The sequence below is a fragment of the Pongo abelii genome, chromosome 3 (genome assembly GCF_028885655.2).
Source record: "Pongo abelii isolate AG06213 chromosome 3, NHGRI_mPonAbe1-v2.0_pri, whole genome shotgun sequence".
Lineage (NCBI taxonomy): Eukaryota > Metazoa > Chordata > Mammalia > Primates > Hominidae > Pongo > Pongo abelii.
In genome coordinates this window covers 181210612-181232815 of record NC_071988.2, presented here as the reverse complement: position 1 = coordinate 181232815, position 22204 = coordinate 181210612, and the positions used below count along the sequence as shown (strand labels likewise).

General features: G+C 33.6%; 1 protein-coding gene across 28 annotated transcripts in view; it reads right to left on the bottom strand.

The window, feature by feature from the left end:
- Positions 1-22204, bottom strand: part of RAPGEF2 (Rap guanine nucleotide exchange factor 2) — a 257227-nt gene that overhangs the window by 113188 nt on the left and 121835 nt on the right. For 16 of the 28 annotated variants that reach the window (XM_024246099.3, XM_024246100.3, XM_063723706.1 and 13 more), the window contains 3 exons: positions 8754-8829; positions 6278-6445; positions 3844-3861 (listed from right to left, as the gene is read on the bottom strand). In XM_024246099.3, the coding sequence (XP_024101867.1) occupies positions 3844-3861; positions 6278-6445; positions 8754-8829 (262 nt within the window). Of the gene's footprint in view, positions 1-3843; positions 3862-6277; positions 6446-8753; positions 8830-18108; positions 18672-22204 lie in introns of those variants that run through there. The other 12 variants (XM_024246097.3, XM_063723704.1, XM_024246101.3 and 9 more) reach the window with 6 other exon arrangements.

Here is a 22204-nt window from a genome sequence, read left to right as displayed (position 1 = left end):
GGTCCCACTTTACCATCCCTATCCTCAAAATCTATTCCATCTTGGAGCCAGAGTAGTTTATTTAAATGTAAATCTCAGTATGTCATACCTCTGCTTCAGTCTCTTTGTTGTTCCTTACAGTCATGAAAAAGTTCAACTTTCAACATGGCTTTCAAAAACCCTATGACCACTCAACCTCTAAGTCTTTAAACAAATAAGATTCTTTGTGTACAAAATATCTTTCTTTGAGCCAAGATATTCAGGTGGTTCATGAAACCATCCCTGACTCCTGTAGGGGCCCTGGGTGTGTACCATTTATTTATCTGTATTCCCTGTGAGATTTTAAGGGCAAAGGAGGCAGATTCTCCTGTGTTGTAGACTTTTATATCTCTAGAGCCTGGGACAGACCTGAAACATGGTGGGCACTCAATGAATATTTGTTAAATGACCAAAAAAATATAAATGAAAATATTGAGCTTTTCTATGATACAAGAAATAAAATACACAAATTTCCTGAAACTCCATCCCATTATAATTCACAGAGAGACACTGATAATAATATTGAAGACAAGCCTTCAGGTACAATTAAGCAAACAAATGCTTGATAAATTTAAGTTTTAAAAGGATAAAAAATGTTAAGATAACTAAGAAATTTCCCCTGTATTTGAATAATTTCTCATATATATATACATAAACAGATTTTTAAATATCATCATATAAATTATAGCCAGGTGTGATATCATATAAACTGAAGGTAAAATTTGAAGTCCTTAAATATTCTAGGAAATTTACTAGCTATACAAGTTATTGATATATTACCCAACACATACCCTCTTAAGTAGCAAATACTGAGTCAAACCTAAAGAAACCTCAGTAAAAAACTGAATAAATAATAAATGACAAGGCAAAGACATGACATGAGTAAAAATATTGCCTACTTCTTATTTAAGAACATAACTCAAGTCAGAAAGCCTAAATGTCAAATAAATGTGCACAATCACGGAAACTAAATGCTGTAATGTTTTCACTGTTTCAATAGCTGAATGATTTTTGAAACTAACCAAAACTACCAAGGAGTCTTTAACTGAAGGAGAAACCAACTTAACTCTATCTCAAGAGAAATATTGACTTCAGAGATATTTAAGGCATATCCTAGGAATGGTTATATCTTATACACCCATTGTAAGGAAGAGAATTTGCCTTATATTATTATACAGAATAATAACCTTAGTTTTAAAATGGGACTGATTTTTCATAAGCCTCATACATGAATCAATCTTATTACATTGCTGCCACATTTTAAAAATATTGTATTATCACTGACTACAACAAAAATTATTTCCATAAAGTTTAATATTATATGGCATTAACTTACATTATATTAATTTAATCTTATGTAGTATTTTCCATTACTTTTGCATGTTATCTCTAAGAACATTAAGCCTCATCTACTGGAAAATTCAATGTTTCTTTATGAAACAGTACTCTGGAGTGTATATTCACATTGTAGAAAAGGACTACTAATAAAATGTGTGGGAGATATCCTTTTACAAGACCAATAAATTTTCATCATTTTAAAATTTTTGTACTGACTGAAACTTTATAAATATGTTTTATTTACACTGTGTTCAAAGTCTCCTGATTCAGATTTGTATAAAGTGGAGCCATATTTTTGGGTAAGTAGGAGTGGGGGTGTGGGGTCAACCAGAATTTTAAAGCATGGAGAGCATTTTAACATTGCCACCAGCCTAGGAGGGATGGAAATTATGAAATGTCAGTTGGGACACATAACCTCTACAATTTGGCCAAGTTTTCTTCAATCTTTAGTCTAATATTTCTCTGTACAGTTTTCCTCTTTCCAAACTAGGAAAATGGAAGAGCTGGGTTTTTTCCTCATTAAAATCAGGGGAGGAATAGAAGATGACGGAAGAGGAATGTGCCAACTTCCCATGTCACTCCAATAAGGTAAAAGTTAAAATGGTCCTTCCTCTCCTCTCCATTTTTAATATGGAATTCAGATTTTCCTACCCACACAAACTTCTAGAATAAATTACTGATCAATACAGAGAACGCTTGAAACTATGGGTAAAATAAATGTAGCTTTTCTTCTCCTGCCCTATTCTGCACCTGGAGATAAGGTAAACTATTACCATCCAAAGTCCCAAGATAGTTCTTTAGTGACAGACCCCAAATCTTCCAGCCTCTGCCAGGAACCTTATTACCTGCCTCTATAATCTACTCACTCTAAGACTGAAAATTCATGCTAAATCTTATTTTTTAGCAATTTTAAATACGGCCTCAATCTCTACTCATCAAAATGTAAGAAAATGCTAATGAAAGCCATCTCCAATCTTCCTTTCTCACTGCATTTTAAAATGCTATTCTCTCTGCAAACCTCATACACTTGCCTGGAAAAATGTCCTGAAAACACACTACATGGACTATGAGTATTCATGTTTCTGAAGAAAATCATTATAATCCACTTTAAACTACTGCAATGCATCTAATTTTAAAAAGTGTGCACTAAAGTATACATCATAACTCAGCGCACATTTTAAATTCAATTCCAAGTTCTAAGTTGGAATTAGACTGGTAATTTATGCTAAAAAAAAGAGGACGATCAATTACATATTGATTTATCTTTTAAAATATCATGTTATATATATTTTAAGTGTACTCTTTTCAGAGAAAAGCTCAAAACACTGAAGTACATAAAACTGTGTACAATTTTAAAATTATTTTAACTTAAAATTTTAAAATTATATAAAAATGTTTTAGATTTACCACATCATTTAAAAATTAGTAGTGCTTCCAAAAACCAATATAGCAATCATGACACCTGTGGCATTCTAATACGTACTCTCTTGTATAGAACATAAAGGAACTGTCTCATTTTAATTTGAAAAATTATACATAAAATTCATACTTTTAGGCAAAGTTACTCTAATAGCCAAAGATACATCGATGATACATTTCCCCAATGTGAATAAATTATTCATGATCTTTTCCCTGTACAACAATAAAACACAAGCATAAAATGCTACTAGTTACTTAACCAATTAGTTTTCAGGGAGTTTTTCTTCCTTGACTCAAAATTCCCGGATAACCCCAAATGTAATCTAGATCTTCAAAGAGCTCATACTGAAAATCATAGATTTTAGTACTTAGTACAGTACTTTAGTAATGTACTTTAGTACTTAGTATAGTACTTAGTCATGTACTGGCATGAAAGAAGTGAGCAAGGAGATTATTACAGACCTCAATTAAAATGTAGAATGAAATAAAAGCAAGAAACCTTGTTAAAAATAAAGTGCAAATAAGAAAATACAAGAGATTTTAAACTTTGTTTCCTTTTTGACCAAGCTTTTTAAAAAAAATCTGACTGAAATTTTACCAGTGGCCTCCCAAAATGTTCTCCCGTTGAGATTCCTGAACTTTAAAGTTTTCATCTGTAGTATTTACAATGTAAATTTCTAATGGATTTCCCATAAGCTTTCACATAAAAGGAAAAAAAATCCTTTTTTATGTCTGCCTGCCTTTCTCTCTTCATTTTTTTATTTGCAAAGCAGGTTAGTGAAGAACAGTGTTCCATTCATTTTTTTAAGTGCTCCATTCATTTTTAAAAATAAGTAGCTTGCACTTGAATTCTTTCTTCAACATGGACAATCCATCCCCAGGTCTGTACAGATCAAGCAGCCTATTCTACCACCCAAACCACTGATAATTTCAAAGTAAATTAGGGCTTTAAAATACAGAAGGACAAGACCAAGCAAAACATATCAATATTATAAATTCATTAGTAACAGTGCAAATTCACACATAAACTAAGGTTAGTGTCAGGAGACCACACACAAATTACAATACCTGAGATTTAGTGCATTCCTTTGAGCCAAAATGAAATGAGTGCCATAAAGGAGGAAAGGAAAAGATGAACATTATCAGACATGCTATATTACATCTGCCAAAATGAAGATAATGTTAAAATTAAGTTAAGAATGATTATATAGAATCAGCTATATGTATAATGCTTCCCATGTTCTTTAGCCATGCACTTGAAATGCTCTTGCAATCACTTTAAATCACCTGTGAAGTTGATCATGTAATTCTTTTAAATAAACTTTTCACTCTCAGTCCTTCACTATTAGCCAAGTTCTTTCAAAGAGAACTATTTCTGTTAAGAATAAGTAAATATGACGTAGGGGTAATAAAGAATAATTTCTATTTAATTCTTTTTACTATGTGGTATCATACACACAAAACAAAATTTTGCAATCTTCCTACATTAAAATTATGTATTTATGTAAAATAAATAATAAATATAATTACAATGTTATTTTTACACCCCAAAAAAGGATGCAATCCTTATGACCATGTTGTTGCCAATCTTAACTCATTTAGTAAAATTAATACCACATGTCACACATTAGTAAACCAGTAAATGATCCATTAGTAATCAAGCCAAATTTTTATCCTACTACTGAATTCTCCCTGAAAGTATCTGCTGGCTAGGTAAGACATTCTTAAAAATCCACTTAAAAAAAAAAAACAAAACTTGTAACAGTAAAAGAAATATATATTTTAAAACAAATAATGAAAAGGGAGCCGTGTAAGGAAACTGAATGAAGCTTTCCATAAAGGGGGAATCACGCTGGGTGTGGGGGGAGGGAACAGTTATTAAATGGCCCACCCAACTAAAGTGTGACAAATATGACCATAAGAACAAACAAACCAACTTTAACACTACATTTTAAATAATCCATACTCCCACTGACTATTTTAGTTTGAAAACTAATCTGGAAAAACAATTCCAAAGCAGAAAAAAATTAGCAATATTAATGCTACGCTAAAATATTATCTGTGTTGTACTATTAATATGTATAACTATTTTTAATACATATTTCCTTCTTCCATAATGCTACATCAACCCTAAAAACATTACCTTTTTTTATGGACAATGGTAACAAAAAAACCTTTCATGGTTTTTTTAATACTAAGTCTCTCCAACAGACAAAGATGTCTTTGTGATGAGGAAAAAGCAGTCCTTTCCAAATGAGCTCAATAAAATGATTCAACTATGAAATCCATGTTAAACTAAAATACTTCATGGGTAGCAAGAGGAGTAGTCAGGTTGCTAGTGGTCAAAACCACATTAAATATTTAAATAAAAAGGGCTCTCTGAGAAATAGAATATATGAAGTGTGAGTATAAGATATATCACTTAAACTTACTAAAAATTGAGTAAATAATTTTAAGTCTACATACATTTTCCCATGCATTTTGTATTTATATTTATTTGCAGAAAGAAAGAAAAAAAAAGCTAAAGGAAAACAACTGGGGAATGTAAAATAGTTAATTATCTATTTTTATTTTTTATATTTTTATTTTAAATTAATTATACATAAAATAACCACTCATTTAATGGTATTATATGCATAAATGATCTTTCACATTATTATGACATATCCAGGAATCTAAGCGACTTTGCTCTTGAAAAAACAAAGGAATAAGAAAAATAAGGCTTTAAAGTGACTTTATTGAGATCTTGAACAAAGCACTCATTATCTATGTCTTGGTTTCCTCAAACATAAAAAGCAATTTATTTATCAATATTTATGAAATAAATGACAATGAACTGGGTTATGTCTGCCTGCCTTTAAGAGGATCTTTGAACCTATTAGAAATATTTCTGAGCATCTTTACATTGAGATTTTAAAAAGCATTATTTCAAATTATTCCTCCTTAACTGCATTAAAAAATAAATCTCAGAGATATTCTCATAAAGGTATAAACAGCTATGAAAAATAATGTAATTTTTACATATCTACTTTTAAAATAAAAAACAGGGATGATAGCAATCATTTGGGTTGGGAGTGAAGGGTGGAGTGCACAGGAGGGCGCTAAAATGTTAGATTAAGGTAAAACAACTTAAAATATTCCAATTGCAATTACATGTGCTTATCACAAAGCTGATCTTCAGAGAACAACTTAAGAAATAAAGGAGCTAGCAAAGTCTGTTGACATCTTATTTCAATATCTTTTAAAAACTAATCATATCATGTTTGTTTCCAGAAAAATCTACTCTTTCTATAATAAAGTTTAAATAATATACAAATATTATTTATTTTTATATTTATTAATATAACAAATAAAAATAAATATTTAAGTATACTTAATGTGTGTGTGTATATATATATATAATTGAAAAGATTTGTCAGAAATTGAAAAATTTAAACGCCTTTTCACAAAACCCCAACAAAAAACTAGAAATAAATAAAAATATTATACTTGTATAACTTACCGTGTGATAGCCTCTAGGCAAAGGAGGTTTGCCCATGGGATAAGGATCCACAGTGTCAATAATTGTTTGTCTTTCACCTTTCTGGTTGATTTTTCTAAATCTCCTTCGAGATTGTCTATGGGAAGCTTGACGCTGAAAATATTCTTCATTTTCATCCATATAGTCCACCTGAAATAAAACCCCCCAAAATTTCATTTCTCCAAACGCAACATTTCCTATTAATATTAGATACAGAAAGAAACTTACAGATAACCCATATTCAATCATCTTGCAAAGACATCTGTAGAAAACTATCTAGACAAACTTCAAGTGTCTCTGAACTTCTCTGGAACTAATTGGTTTTGAGTAACATTTCTTTTATGAGGAGGCATTTTCAGTTCCACTTAGGACAATATGGGTAACTCTTGAATTTCCTGTAGTTTCAAAGGGAAGGATATTTTCAGCAGTCTTTGTACTGATTTATTAGTGAAAGATCTCACAGGATACATTACCACACATTATGAAAGCAACTGCCACACTGTCTTAAGCAACGTAGAAAAAAAGAAAAAACAGAAAAAACCTAATGGAAATCTGTAAAAACTTCCGAATCCTGATGACTCAAACAGTGCTAACAGAATGGCTTTGGTAGGTTATGCAAGGGTTTCTCCTTCCACTTTCATTCCATGACTTCGGTTTCTTTTTTTATAAATAGTGTTGTTTAAAAGTAATTCCTCATTTAAAAAATTTTTAGGCCAGGCACAGTTGCTCACGCCTGTAATCCCAGCACTTTGGGAGGCCGAGGCGGGTGGATCACGAGGTCAGGAGTTCAAAACCAGCCTGGCCAACATGGTGAAACCCCATCTCTGCTAAAGATACAAAAAAGTAGCTGGGTGTGGTGGCACGTGCCTGTAATCCCAGCTACCCGGGAAGCTGAGGCAGGAGAACTGCTTGAACCCAGGAGGTGGAGGTTGCAGTGAGCTGACATCGCGCCACTGCACTTCAAGCTAGACAACAGGACAAGATTCCGTCTCCAAAAAAAAAAAAAAAAAAGTAGAAATGCTGATGAATGAACAGGGAATAAAAGTTACATTAGGTTATTCCTCATGTGACTGCTCATAATGGAGGCATGTCTAGGTTACAAAACTGTTCTCACACCAGCAAACCTAGTAGTTTGTGTAGTATCAGCAAGTATAAAATACTCAGTTTTAAAGACTAAAAACTCTCCAGAGAAATCTGAAAGTAGCATTAACAGAGGGCAAAATCTCAAGGAAATATCTTAAGACTATCTACTGTTGGAAAGTGCTATATATCTGCCTACATTCTTCCCAATCCTAAATCCTTACTCATAACTATGCTACTTTCTCACTTGAGTGCATTTTGTAAAACTTTACCAAATATTTTAGTAAATTTTACAAAAAGTTCACTAGCTTTGATGAGGAAGTTCTCATTTCTGACAGAATTCCTCTCCTACATCACAGGGAAAAACCCTACATCTTCTCTGAAAAGAGACCTAGAATTGTTTACTAAATACTTTACTAAATGTGAATAAAAGTTTCCATCATCATCTTTACTTAGACATCATTTACTTTACAAGATCTTCCTTCGCAGCTAGGGTGCTGGATGGGGACAGTAAGAATATCAACTGAATGTCTAGGCTGGGAAACTCCCCTTCCACCTCATCTTATTTTTGTTACTAAATTTTTTAAAGGGTACATATTATCCTATCTTAAAATCATTCTTATACAGTAAGAAAAAAGTATGACAGGTTTGGTTTTTAAGCTTCAAGGTGTGTTGCTAATATCTATTTTAACAATATGTTCTATGTATAATCTCTCTTTATAAATTTTTGTCACAAAATTACATTAAAAAGAGGGAAAAGATGTCAACAGAGTGTTTAATCAGCATAATAATCCCCAAATTTCCTTTTAATTACTTGAAAAAATTCAAGTGATTTTCTTGTGTTTTTTAAAATAGTGTTGTTTAAAAAATAATTCCTCATTTAAAACATCTTAGAAACTCTGATGAATGAATTAACAGTGAACACAAGTTCCATTTGGTTATTCCTCACGACTGCTCACAATGGAGGCATGTTTAGATTCCAAAATTGTTCTCACACCAGCAAACCTAGTGATTAAAGTAAGTCACTCATTCCAAACAACACCTGGAGAGCTAAAATCCTGCAATCAAGAGATTCTCCCCAAATTTCAATTAAATGGCATTATTATAGATTGAATTACAAAGTACAAAAACCAAACACTTAACTACTTGTGCTTTTTAAATTTTTTTGGCATTTAATTAAATCCTGTAAATAATAAAATATGATTATGGACTCAAATTCATATTAATAAAAAGTTGTGAAATAAATATATCTAATGTTATAGAAAATATACAATATTTTCTATTCAACAAAAATCTAATATTATAAGCAGTTTATAAAAATGCCTCTATTTCATACAATTTTTTAGGAGAAAAATAGTCCTCACAGAAATACTCTTACCACAATCATTTCAGAAGGCTCTAAAACAATGCATTCACAGCCACGCCTAAAACTTCCTGCAGAACGCTTGCCAAAACTAGAAAGAAAGAAAAAAAAATCAATGAGGACAACCTCAGAGATTTAAGTAGTATGATTTGTGAACATAAGCCAAACTTCCAGATAAATAAAAATTAAAAACAATTACAAAAAAGTACACATTGGAGAAAGTGAATTATCTTTAATAATTTACACAGAATGACAAGAAAGCATTCAAATTCTTAAATTTCAGTCATAGATTTTTCTGGAAAATTCTAACATAATATTTTCAAATTAATAATGTAAGTAAAGGAGAATTATTAGCATGAGTGAGTTTTCTGTTAGGTTATTTTAAATCATCCTCAGGTGAACTTTGAGAATATTCCAGTAGGGATGGGGAATGTCTCAGTGGCAAACTATAGAAATGTCCCAAAGAAGTATAAAATGCATGTACATGTAATTCTCTTCATAACTTGCTTAGGTTAAACTTTTTTTTCACCTAAAAAGTGTATTTATTTTCCTAAATTTTCAAATCAACTTATTCTAAATGTTTTAAGAAAAAGATACTCAACTTAAGACTTTATTTCTATGGTAAAGTGATTTCAGTTGATGTACTACTAAAAGCTCATTCCTCCTCAGAACTCTGCACAAGTGAACACAGACATGACACCTTTGCCTTATCTGTGGTGAATTCCCACGTTAACAATGGTGAAGATTTATTGTTTCTGACATAAGGATATACAAACTAGAATCAAGAACAGAGAATTTGGGTGAAGCTCTTTTTGTTAATGTAACACCTCACTCATTCACAAAAATCTTTCCTTCCAGTTAACATATATTTTTTAAGAGACAGGGTCTCACTCTGTCACCCAAGCCATAGTACAGTGGCACAATCACAGCTCACTGCAGCCTTGAACTGCTGGACTCAAGCAACCCTCCTACCTCAGACTCCCAAGTAGCTGGGACTACAGGTGCGTACCACCATACCTGGCTATTTTTTTCTTTTTTTTTTTTTTAATTTTTGTACAGACAAAGTCTAGCTATGTTGCCCAGGTTGGTCTTGAACTTAGGGCCACAATCAATCTTCCCTCCTCGGCCTCCCAAAGTTCTGGGACTACAGGTGTGAGCCTAATATTAAAATTTTTGGTAATCATATTTAATAAACTTATCTTTAAGAAAAAATGCTTTAAAATTCTACCAAAAAACTATTTCATTGAACAATTTTTTTCCAAGTTAATTAGGCACTGTGAGGGACTCCTGTGGAAATTCTTGTTCCATTTATAATCCTCTTTATGTCATAGTAATACACGTTTCAAGTATTAGGAGCCAAGTCATGTAAGAGGAAGAAAACAGAAAAGCCAACATTCTCATTCTATCATCTGCAATCTCTAGCAAACTATCTTGACCACATCATATGATTAATTTTATTTGTTTACAGGTTATCAGGTTAGACTAGGCCATCACTTAAGTCCTTTTCCTTAATAATAATTATCTGATTGTTAAAGATAATTAAGTCCTTTTCCAAAATCGTTTCTGGCCAGGCATGATGGCACATGCTTGTAATCCCAGCATTTTGGAAGCCTGAGGAGGGCTGATCACTTGAGCCCAGGAGTTCGAGACCAGCTTGGGCAACATGGTGAAACCCCGTCTCTACTAAAAATACAAAAATTAGCCAGGCGTGGTGGTGCGAGCCTGTAGTCCCAGCTACTCAGGAAGTTGAGATGGGAGGATCACTTGAGCATGGGAGGCAGAGGTTGCAGTGAGCCAAGAATGTGCCACTGCACTCTAGCCTGGGCAATAGAGTAAAACCCTGTCTTGAAAAGAAGAAAAAGTTTCCATGAAAATCAAAACAAGCATCATATTTAACATATTTGAAAAAAATTTTTAAATATTCATATATACATTCGCACATATATGCCCACACAAACATACACATTAGAGTACTTTTAAGTGAAAACATTTGCCAGGAACAACATAATAAATCTATCTTCATGTTACTTCTCATGCCATTTAAATGACCTGAATTTTTAAACATTTCTTTTAGCTTACAATTAAATACAACTGAAATTCCATAACTCTTCAATATACACAAAAGTTTGAGTTTCTGAATCTACCTATTTGTAATTTAATTTTTTTAAATGAAGCTTATAATTATACACTACAAATTAATAAATAATCTCAATGTGTTAGTAAAATATGTGGCAGGTTACAGACTTGGACAAGTTTATAAATATAGTGGTCTAATGTTTATCTGTTTTTAAATGTAACATAGTGAAAAATCATAAATGTTTGTAATGTATACACTGTTCATATAATACTTGATACAAAAACATATGCTAGAATTGTTTACAAATTTTAGCAGCAAAAAGTGTTAATGTTCACATAAATAAACTATATAACTGTTATTTATTTTATATATAAATCTAGTACCATCTTCACCACTCCAGGATTTAGGGTGTAAATCCTCTTACCAATTAGTCATTCGTTCAACAGAACTTTATGGCTAGGAAGTCACACTTCAAGTTGCACTAGCACACTATTACTTTGGGGATGAAAAGTTTACATTTCCTAAAATGTGCTATACAAAAACATTTCCATGAGAGTTTTTCAGAGTCAGTTACACTAGAGCCTGATGAAACTTTTTCAACCATAAAAAGACTCGAGTTCTGTAAACCGTCACAAAGATGTGAACAGGAGAAACTGCAGACTCTCCATCAGATATATTTATTGAATAAGCTGAATGGAAAAAGCAATGTGCACAGAACACACATTAGCAAGGGAGAATATATTACTTCATTTATTCAACAATCTATTTTTTCAAACACAGCCAGGAATGCAGAAAGGAAGAGCAGCCTCAAAGGAGCCAAAGAGTAAGGTCATGAGTGCACACGCTAGGCCTGATCAGTGACAAAGCCTCTGAGCTCTCTCACAGAGATGATGTGCTCTTAGCTCACAAACCAGAAGCTATAAGGTTGGAAGAAACAGACCAAGCAATGGAAAAAAAAAAGTTAGCTAGAAATTAAGTCCACAAGTTACTTTTGCTTCTGCTCTCTGATTCTTTGAAACAATAAATAAATAAACAAAAGTAAGTAAATATGATTATTTACTACATTTTCAAAAATCTTTGGCGAAGTTCTACACAAACTGAAAAAAATCAGCTCTGGAAAGTAAGGACAGAGACTTAAAGAAGGCAACAGATGTATAGGAGATAAAGTACCTCATAGACAATATAAAGAACAATCTTTTTAAATATTTAGATTACTTAGTGGAAAAAAATGGTGCAAAATCTTCAGGATTGCAAATAACAAATACACTTTGAGAGAGTAAAACACAAAACCAAAACAGAATAAGGTACAAGACATTTTATAAAGAGTGTGAGTGCAGGCAAGCCATAGAGGATCCAGTGTGCACAATGAAATGCTCTACACTGAAAAAGTGATCAAATGCACACAGCATTTAATATTACACTAAACAACAGGTTCTCAGCTTTCAGTTAAAAGTTATTAATAAAAATGAAGTCTTTGAATGCATTAGCACAGCAAGATGCTTACACAACAAGTAAAATTATAAACAAAGACAAACTTTGAAATGATGGACACACAAGGAAAGAATCAAAAACAATAATTACAATACGTGCCCTTATAGAAAATCAAATCTATAAAAGGGTATTACCCTGGAAGAGTTTCTAAGGGGAAAAACACAGAACTGAAAAGTTTCTCACAAAAAATTCAGGGAATCCAAAGGGCTTTCCAAAAGACCAGATGCATAAATTTAAGATAATTTTTCATAGGCTGGGCACGGTGGCTCATGTCTGCAATTCCAGCACTTCGGAAGGCCGAGGTGGGCAGAACACTTGAGGTTAGGAGTTCCAGACCAGCCTAGCCAACATGGTGAAACCCCGTCTCTACTAAAAATACAAAAGTTAGCCAGGCATGATGGCAGGCACCTGTAATTCTAACTACTCAGGAGGCTGAGGTAAGAGAATCACTTGAACTCAGGAGACGGAGGTTGCAGTGAGTCGAGACTGCACCACTGCACTCCAGCCTGGGTAACAGAGCAAGACTCAGTCTCAAAAATAATAATAATAGGCTGGGAGCAGTGGCTCATGCCTATAATCCCCGCACTTTGGGAGGCAGAGGCAGGCAGATCACCTGAGGTCAGGAGTTTGAGACCAGACTGGCCAATAAATGGCGTGAACCTGGGAGGCGGAGCCTGCAGTGAGCCGAGATCACACCACTGCATTCCAGCCTGGGCAACAGAGCGAGACTCTGTCTCAAAAAAAAAAAAAAAAAAAAAAAAATTTGCCGGGCATGGTGGCATGTGCCTGAAGTCCCAGCTACTCGGGAGGCTGAGGCAGAATAATCACTTGAACCCGGAAGGCAGAGGTTGCAGTGAGCCGAGATCATGCCACTACACTCCAGCCTGGGTGACAGAGCAAGAGTCCGTCTCAAAAAATAATAATAATAATAATATTTCATGAAGTCCTATTACACCAGCTGAAAGCCAGTATCCCTTAAGTTTCTAAAATAATCATTTTTAAAATCTTAGAAATAATACAATTAAAGAAGAACTTGAGTAACTTAAATGTACACCTACAATCCTGCATCAAAAAATCAGAAGTAGGTAAGGATTGTTCTAAACCATGTGACTACATTCTGATCCAAATGTGATTACATCCTGTTCCTTGGTGCCACTGTCAGAAATGGACTCTTAACACTATCAAATACAGCAGTTTTTTTTTAGTAAGTCTTATAATAAACTACATAAGGTGATCTACAGATTCAACATACCCTCTATCAAAATTAGACCAGTCTTTTTTACAGAAATGAAAAAGCTGGTCCTAAAATTCATATGGAAATTCAGGGGGCCCTAATTTGCCAAGACAATCTTGAAAAAGAACAAAATCAGAGGACTCACACTTCCCAATTTCAAAACTTACTACAAAGCTACAGTAATCAAAATAGTGTGGTACTTACGCCAAAAGGATAGAATTGGGAGTCCAGGAATAAACTCATACATAATGGTCAATTGATTTTTTTTGTGTGTTAAATTAACAGGCCTTTTTTTTCCTTATGTTTTCTTTTTTTTTTTTTAATTTTTTATTTCCATAGGTTATTGGGGAATAGGTGGCATTTGGTTACATAAGTTCTTTAGTGGTGATTTGTGAGATTTTGGTGCCCCCATCACCCAAGCAGTATACGCTGCACACAATTTGTAGTCTTTTATCCCTTACCCCCTTCTCACACTTCCCCCCTGAGTCCCCAAAGTCCACTGTGTCATTATCATGCCTCTGTATCCTCATAGACTAGCTCCCACTTATGAGTGACAACATTCGATGTTTGGTTTTCCATTCCTGAGTACTTCACTTAAAATAATAGTCTCCAGTCTCATCCAGGTTGCTGCAAATGATTGACCAGTTGATTTTTGACAAGGATGCCATATCTGTTCAATGAGAGAAGAACAGTCTTCAACAAATGGTGATGGGATTACTGGATTTCACATGAAAAAGAATGAAATTGGACCCCTACCGCATACGATACACAAAAATTAACTCAAAATGAATCAACAAGCTAAATATAAGAGCCAAAAGTAAACTATTAGTAAAAGCATAGGAATAAATCCTCATGACCCTGGAGTTGGCAATAGATTTTTAGCTCTGGAAAATAAAAGCATGAGGAGCAGGAGAATAAACATAGATAAACTAAATTTCATCAAAATTAACAACTCTGCATCAAAGGGCCTTATCAATTAACCGAAAAGGCAACCTGCAGAATAAGAGAAAGTATTTGTAAATCACATATCTGATAAAGACTCAATACTCAACATACATAAAAAAGTCTTAAACAACAAAAAGACAACCCAATGTAAACTTGACAAAAGATTTACATAGGCATTTCTCCAGAGAAGATACACAAAGAGCCAATATGCACATGAAAAGGTCCTCAGCATCTTTAGTCATTAGAGAAAAGCAAATCAAAACCACAATAAGAGACCATTTCACACCTGAAGCCACATGCAAATGAGATACCAGGATGGCTACAATTTTTCATTATTTCCCTTTTTCAAGAAAGCAAAAAGAAAGAAAAAAAATAATATGGAGGACTTGGAACCCTGTGCATTGCTGGTGGGCATGTAAAATGATACAGCCACTGTGGAAGACAGTTTGGCAATTTCTCAAAAATCTAAACATAGAATTAACATATGACACAGCAATTCTAGCCCTAGATAAATACCAAAAAGAACTGAGAACAGGGACTCAAACAGATATTTGTACACCAATGTTTACTGCAACATTATTCACAGTAGCCAAAGTGTGGAAACAACCCAAGTGTCCAACAATGGAAGAATGCATAAACAAGCTGTGGCATACGCACACAAAGGAATATTATTCAGCCATATAAAGGAATGAAGTTCTGATACCTGCTACAACATGGATGAACCTTGAAAACATCCACTAAAGACAATAAACCAGCCACAAAAGTACAAATATCATATGATTCCACTTACATGAAATATCTAGAATAGGCAAATTCATAGAGACAGAAAGTCGATTCAAGGTTGCCTAGAGTTGGAGAAAGCAGTTTGGAAAGCGTAATGGTTTCGGGGTTTCCATCTGGAGTTACAGAAAAGCTTTAGAAAGAGGTAGCGCCACTAGTGGCACAACAGTGTGAATGTGACTAATGCCACTGTAACACACACTTAAATGGAACCATACATTTAAAACTAGTTAAAATGACATATTTTACATATTTTTTACCACAATAAAAAAAAGCTTAGAAAAGAAACTATAGACAGGATATTTGGGTTTACTGGCAAAAATCTGGGACTTGAATAAGAAAAAGTAGAATCTCTATTTTAACAAACAGCAAATCTTAGGAACAAAGGAAGAGTTATGTTTAATGACAGACAAACTGGGAACCCATCTCTTTTATGTGATAATTTAACAATGAAGTGATAGACACATTGGGTGAAAGACCTAGTAAGAGATGGGCAGAAGGTAAACAAGTATGACTGAAAGACAGGTCGAGTATCCATTATCCAAAATGCTTAGCATCAGAAGTGCTTTGATTTTGGATTATTTTGGATTTGGGAATATTTGCACATATACGTGGAACATCCCTACTCTGGAAATATGAATTCCAAAATGCTCCAATGAGCATTTCCTTTGAGCACCATGTCAGTGCTCAAAAAATTTCAAGTTTTGGAGCATTCTGTATTTGAAATTTTTGGATTAAGGATACAACTTAATATTTATTTTAAATCAAAGTTTAGAAGAGTCAATTATATGAACGTTTTTCTTTCCCCTAACATTAATCTCATTTTTTCTTTATCCATGGTCATATATTTGAGGTTCTTTCTTTTCTCTCTCTACAAAACATATATTATTTCTCACATAGACATATGATTCATGTGAGAAACTTTTGTTTAAATTTAACATATAATGTATTTGTGAGAATATATTATATACATAACATATAGCACATAACAAAATAATATGTGTGAGTAATAATATACATTAACATACGGTCATGCATTGCTTAAGAAGGGAGATATGTTCTGGGAAATATGTTGTTTGGCGATTTTACTGTTGTGTGACCATCACAGAATATACTTACACAAACCAAGATGGTATAGCCTACTATAAACCAAGGCTAGATGATACAGCCTATTGCTCCTAGGCTACAAACCCATAAAGAATGTTACTGTACTGAATATTGTAGGCAATTATAACACAATGGTATATGTGTATCTAAACATTTAAACATAGAAAAGTTACAGTAAAAATACCATATTATAATCTTCTGGGAAGACCACTGTATATGTGGTCCATTATTGATCAAAACATTATTACACAGTGCATGACTACATAATATTATTTCTGACATATATATTATTGTGCTATTTATTCCTCTTCCAAATGTTCACTGGACACATAACAGAATCGATATTACCAATACAAACTCAATAATCAATACAGAGTTTACAGAAAAACTCACTAAATATAGTCCCTCTTCTTACGTAGTTTATATTCCATGGATGACAAGTACACAAACAGCTATAACCCAATGACAAGTTGAGAAGTGAGTTTCATTGAGAGGTGAATTCTCAATGGCCAGGCTCACTCACTAGCTAGTTGAGTGAAAAACACAAATCAGCATTTGTAATTCAGAAGGCAATTCAAATTCAGCAAAATTACAAATGACCATAAAGAGCTTTAGGGTTACTCCCGCAAAGATCTGAATGTCAAACCTATAAAGACCAAATCTCTTCAGGGAGCTACTGCCAGAACTTCAACTAGTAGGACATCTGATTCTTTGAAATGGTACTCATAATACCACTTACCAAGATAAACAAGTATTTTAAAATTCAGACTCCTTAATTTTTAAAGATACATAGCTTATCTTTTCTACTTTGAATTAAAATATCTTTCAAAAGTTATTTCTGGTCTTCTAGTAGTTTCAGTCTTTGTGTGTATGTGTATTTGTATATTAGACATGCTATTAAACATACATATTAACACACATATATGAATAGCTGTCTTTCAAAAACAAGAAAGATGTAGGTTAACAGTTATCAATGAGAGTTAGCCTGAATATTTTAAAAACCTGTTAGTTCTTTCTAACTAGACACCAGCATTTGACAAGAGGTGTCTAGTTAGAGGCCATAAAGTAGGAAAAGGTGGTGGTGGAAGGGAGAAGTATGGTATATGTGTTTTAAGAATGCTGATAGTCTTCTCCTTCTACACAGAATGAAAATGTGATCACTATGGTCTATTTTAAACCCTTCTAAATTGTTCTGTATAAATACACTGTACACCTTGCCTTTCAACAATTCAATCTCAATGTAATTTCAGCATGTCCTTAAAATCTGATATTGAACAACCACAAGATGAAAACTAGAAGTGATGCAGGTTCACTTCTGGTCAATCTTTGAGTTCTCTGCCATATCAAAAAAGAAAAAAAATTAAGCCCACCAGTAAATGATTATTGAAAAGACCACTTGCAGCATATGACAGATTACTCCTAAATGCTAGTACTCCCTCAGTATGACTATGGAACAATTGCTCTAAAAACAGTATAACAATTCAGACTTTCATTCCCATTAAATTTTTTGCTGAAGTTTTTATACAAAACAATTTAAAAATTAAGAATTAAAATTGTTAGCAAAATTGAAACTAAGTTAAATATTTCTACAGGTGCAAATGGTATGACTCTGTAATACCAAAAATATGAAGACAAAAAATTACTAAGTAGTCTTCCATATAATATAAAATAGAGAAAACGAAACTTTCCTTCAAGACTCCCACACCGCATGAAAGTTTGGGAATGTGAAGTCTTACCTAGTTTTCGTAAATACCCACAGGCAATGAAACAACAGACAGGGTGTTGCAGGTGTTGTAAGGCCAAATTGTCCGAAGTTTCTGTGACCACATATTCCTCCCCCAAGTTGGGTCAAGAGCACTTTCTGCCAGTGTGAGCTTTCCACGAAAGGCAGTCACAGAGCATAGAAGCCTCTTCTATCAGTGTCCCTAATCTTGCCCTTTGTATGGGCCTCCACATTCTTCTTGTGCGTCAGAACTACCCAGTGGAATGCAATTCTCAGTATCGGAATGTAAACTTATTCAAGTCAGCCTACACCCAGCGAGGGAATACACAGGAGTCAAGCAGATATACTGGTGGGCAATCCTAATTTACAAAATGATTAAAAACGTAATACTCCAATATATCAATTTTTCACACCCCTGTTTCCAGAAAATGATAGGCAGTTACTACATTTTATTTTCTTCCTTAAAAAAATCTAAGTAACTGACTGGACTGATGTTCCTAAATCAAAACTAATTTATTTGTTTAGGACTTACAAAAAAACAATCACGTAACATTGTCTTCAGACAGCAGAGTGGCAATTAAATTAGGGAGGAAAAGCTAACAAGTAACTGCTGATGCCATCAATTCCATTCTCAAAAATTAGTAACATATATAAGAATAAATTTTAATATAAGTATAAAAGGAAAGTGGGTTGACTTTCCATAAAATACATGTAATCTTTTCTTAATAAGTTGACTCGTTAGTTTAAGACCCAAAAAAGTAACAGCTATGTTAAAAATCACACACACACATACACCAAGTACATATATAAATTACATGTATGTGTATAAATTGCGAACTGCTTCTAAAGCATGGACTTTAACTGGCTTATATTTCAGAAGTATTGGGAAAACTGAGCACACACTATACATCTCTAAATTTCCTTCAAGGCTCACTTACAAACATTCTAACAATCATCACCCCACATAAATTAACAGAAGTTTGCTCCTCTGCACAGTGAATCTCAAGATTTCATCTCTGCTTATAAAAATAGAGTACAAGATAAAAATTATTACACAATATGAAGGCCTTATAGCTGTGCTATTCCCCCGTTCATTCCTCAGTAGTTTGTTGTCTATTTAACAAGCACTAAACATTCGATACTTAAGCTACTAACATTTTAATTCCTTTAAAAAAAATTCTAACCTGCACTGTCTTCAGTATCTTTGAAGAACCACTAACACCAACAGTGCTGTCACCTTCTATAGGAGCTCTTTTCTCTGCAGCACTGAGCACTCCCCATTTCCCTGTGTTTTCTCCCAGTGAGTCCATGTGCACGGCATAGCTTGTATAGAGGCCAACATTCCATCTGACGGCTAATTTCCTGCTTCGATGACCCACCCACCTCTCCTGGCTGCAGCTATGTGTTTCGCATGTTGTATGGGCACTCTTTTCGCATACCAGCCTCATGACCTCAGCGGCTGCCTGACAGACACTCTTTATCAATTTCTATTAATTCATTATCTACTCTCTTGTAAGTCAAGGGCAAGTAGGGAAATCTGCAATGTCTGCTCTCCTCTGAGTCTTCAAGGTTAAATGCTTTGTGCTGGCAATACAATTTTGTTATTAAAATTTACCCAAGCTATACTACAAACTAGTTGCTCTCCGCCAAAGAGATGCTGAACTGTATACCTGGCCTGAGGGATTATCATGGAAAATGCTAGAATAAATTTAAATCAAAACAGCATGGGAAAAGGTAAAAGAGGCTGCTTTTGCTCTCATTTTTCCCTTCAAGAGAAAAAAAAAAGGTGGCTCTTACCTCAGCTGTATTGGGGTGAAGAGAACAAGCAGTTTTTCTCTCTTGCCACAATCTAAACCAGCAAAGATCAGTGGTGTGATGACTACACTTTGGTAGTGTCTATGTCCTCGTGACCAAACTGCCAGAGAACAGCTCAGCTAAATTAATCTGCTGCTATCAGTCTACACAGTGGCACAAACAGGTCTCTGCTGATCACAGTGCTTTGTACACAGATGGCAGCTGATCAGTTTGTATAAAAGTTATGGTCCATAACAGCTTTTCTTTTCAGCATGTAGACACATGCCCATCCAATATACTTTTGTTAAACGTTCACCATTTCATTGTGCAAAGCTGGCCGTGTATGAGTTGTATAGACAAGGAAGCTTAGCTCTAATATCTTAACTTCAAATGACCTTATTTTTTATAAAATTCATCCAAGAAGCAAAATAAACAATTACATTAAGAAATAACCAAACAGATCTATGTAACATATTAATGAGAAAAATGGTAGATGAATATAATGAATGATTCAGATTGGCCCTAAGCAAGTAAGAACCTGAACTGATCTCAAGAATCAAACAAGATCTCAAGAATCACAACTAAACATCTGATATTCTTTAAAGCTCTATGTTAATGGCATCAAAACCTAGCCACTAACCTCCCCAAAATTTGGCACATACCATAAGAGAAGTTGAAATGGTAAGTATTTCTTTGTAAGACTGAACCTCAACAAAAATTCAGGTCACTTGAAAAATACTGTATTCATAATTCTTAGAAGTTAAAAGAACACATGTGCAAGAAAGGAAAAGCATAAACTTGTACACATATATAATCTTTTACAAAGATATCAAGTAATAAAATGGCAATTGATTTAATTCATCTAAATTAAATGTGGACTTTTCTCATGAGCCCATACTTGTTCTGTAAGTGAAAGACTGTTTCTAATTCTACCAATAACTAACACTGGAAATATTGCTTAACCTCTGTTTCAGAGCCTCCCCTTATAGATTGAAGTGGTAAAAACCTATTACTTATAATCAAAATATAAAATACTGAGGAATAAATACAATGAAGAATGTGTATGATCTGTATACTAAAAACTACCAAAGGGAACTTAACCTTGCAAAGGGAAATTCTAGAAAACTTAAATGGTGAGAGAGTTCACGGTTTGGAAAGCTCAATATTGTTAAGATAGTAATCTTTCCCAAGTTGAACTATAGACTCAGTGCAATTCCAACCAAATCCTAATGAACATTTTTTTGGCACCGATAACCTGGTTTAAAATTTATATAAAAAGGCAAGGACAGAATAAAAACAATCAAGAACAAAGTCAGGGATTTATGCTACATGACTTCAAAAGTGACTATAAAGTTACACAAATGTGGTATTGGTGGAAGAACTGACATGTAAAGCAATGGAACAGAAGAGAGATTCCAGAGATAGATCTAAACAAATATTTTATAGTTAAATAATTTATTTTTACAATTAATTGATTTTAAACAAACACGCCAAGGCAATTTGATGGATTAAAAATATTTTTTTCAATAAACTCTTCTAGAACAACTGAATATCTGTATGAAGAAATGTAAACCTCAATCCTTACCTCATACCATACACAAAAATTAAATCAAAATAGATCTCAGACCTAAATGGAAGAAGTAAAACTATTACATTTCTAGAAGAAAAACATGAGGAAATCTTTATGACATCAGGTTAAGAAAAGATTTCTTAACAAGGACACTAAAAGTACAAATTATAAAAAAAGAGGTTGACAACATGGACTTCATCAAGACTAAAAGCCTTAGCTTTCAAAAAGACAAAGTTTTTTTTAAGGCACATGTTAGATTAGGAGGAAATTTTTGCAAAACATAGCCAACAAAATAATTGTATCCAAAACACATAAAGAATGCTTACACAACTCAAAAATAAGACAAACAATCCAATTTTTTAAAACAGGCAGAAGAGGTGAACTGACACTTTGTCAAGATATAGAAATGGCCAACAAACACATGAAAAAATTCTCAACATTAATCTTCAGAGAAATGCAAAATAAAAACCACAGTAAGAATACTGCCACGTATCTACTAGAACAGCTAAGATGAAAAAGACTGACAATACCAAGTGTTGACAAGGATGTGAGGCAAACAAATCTCATAAACTGCTAGTGTGAATAAAAAGTGTTATAGCCACTGTGGAAAACAGTGTGGGAGTTCCTTATACAGTTAAACATACATTTACCATGTTATCCATCAATTTCACTCCTAGGTACCTTTCCAAGACATTAAGGAAAGCATACACCCACACAAACAGACATTCGTGAATATTCATAGATG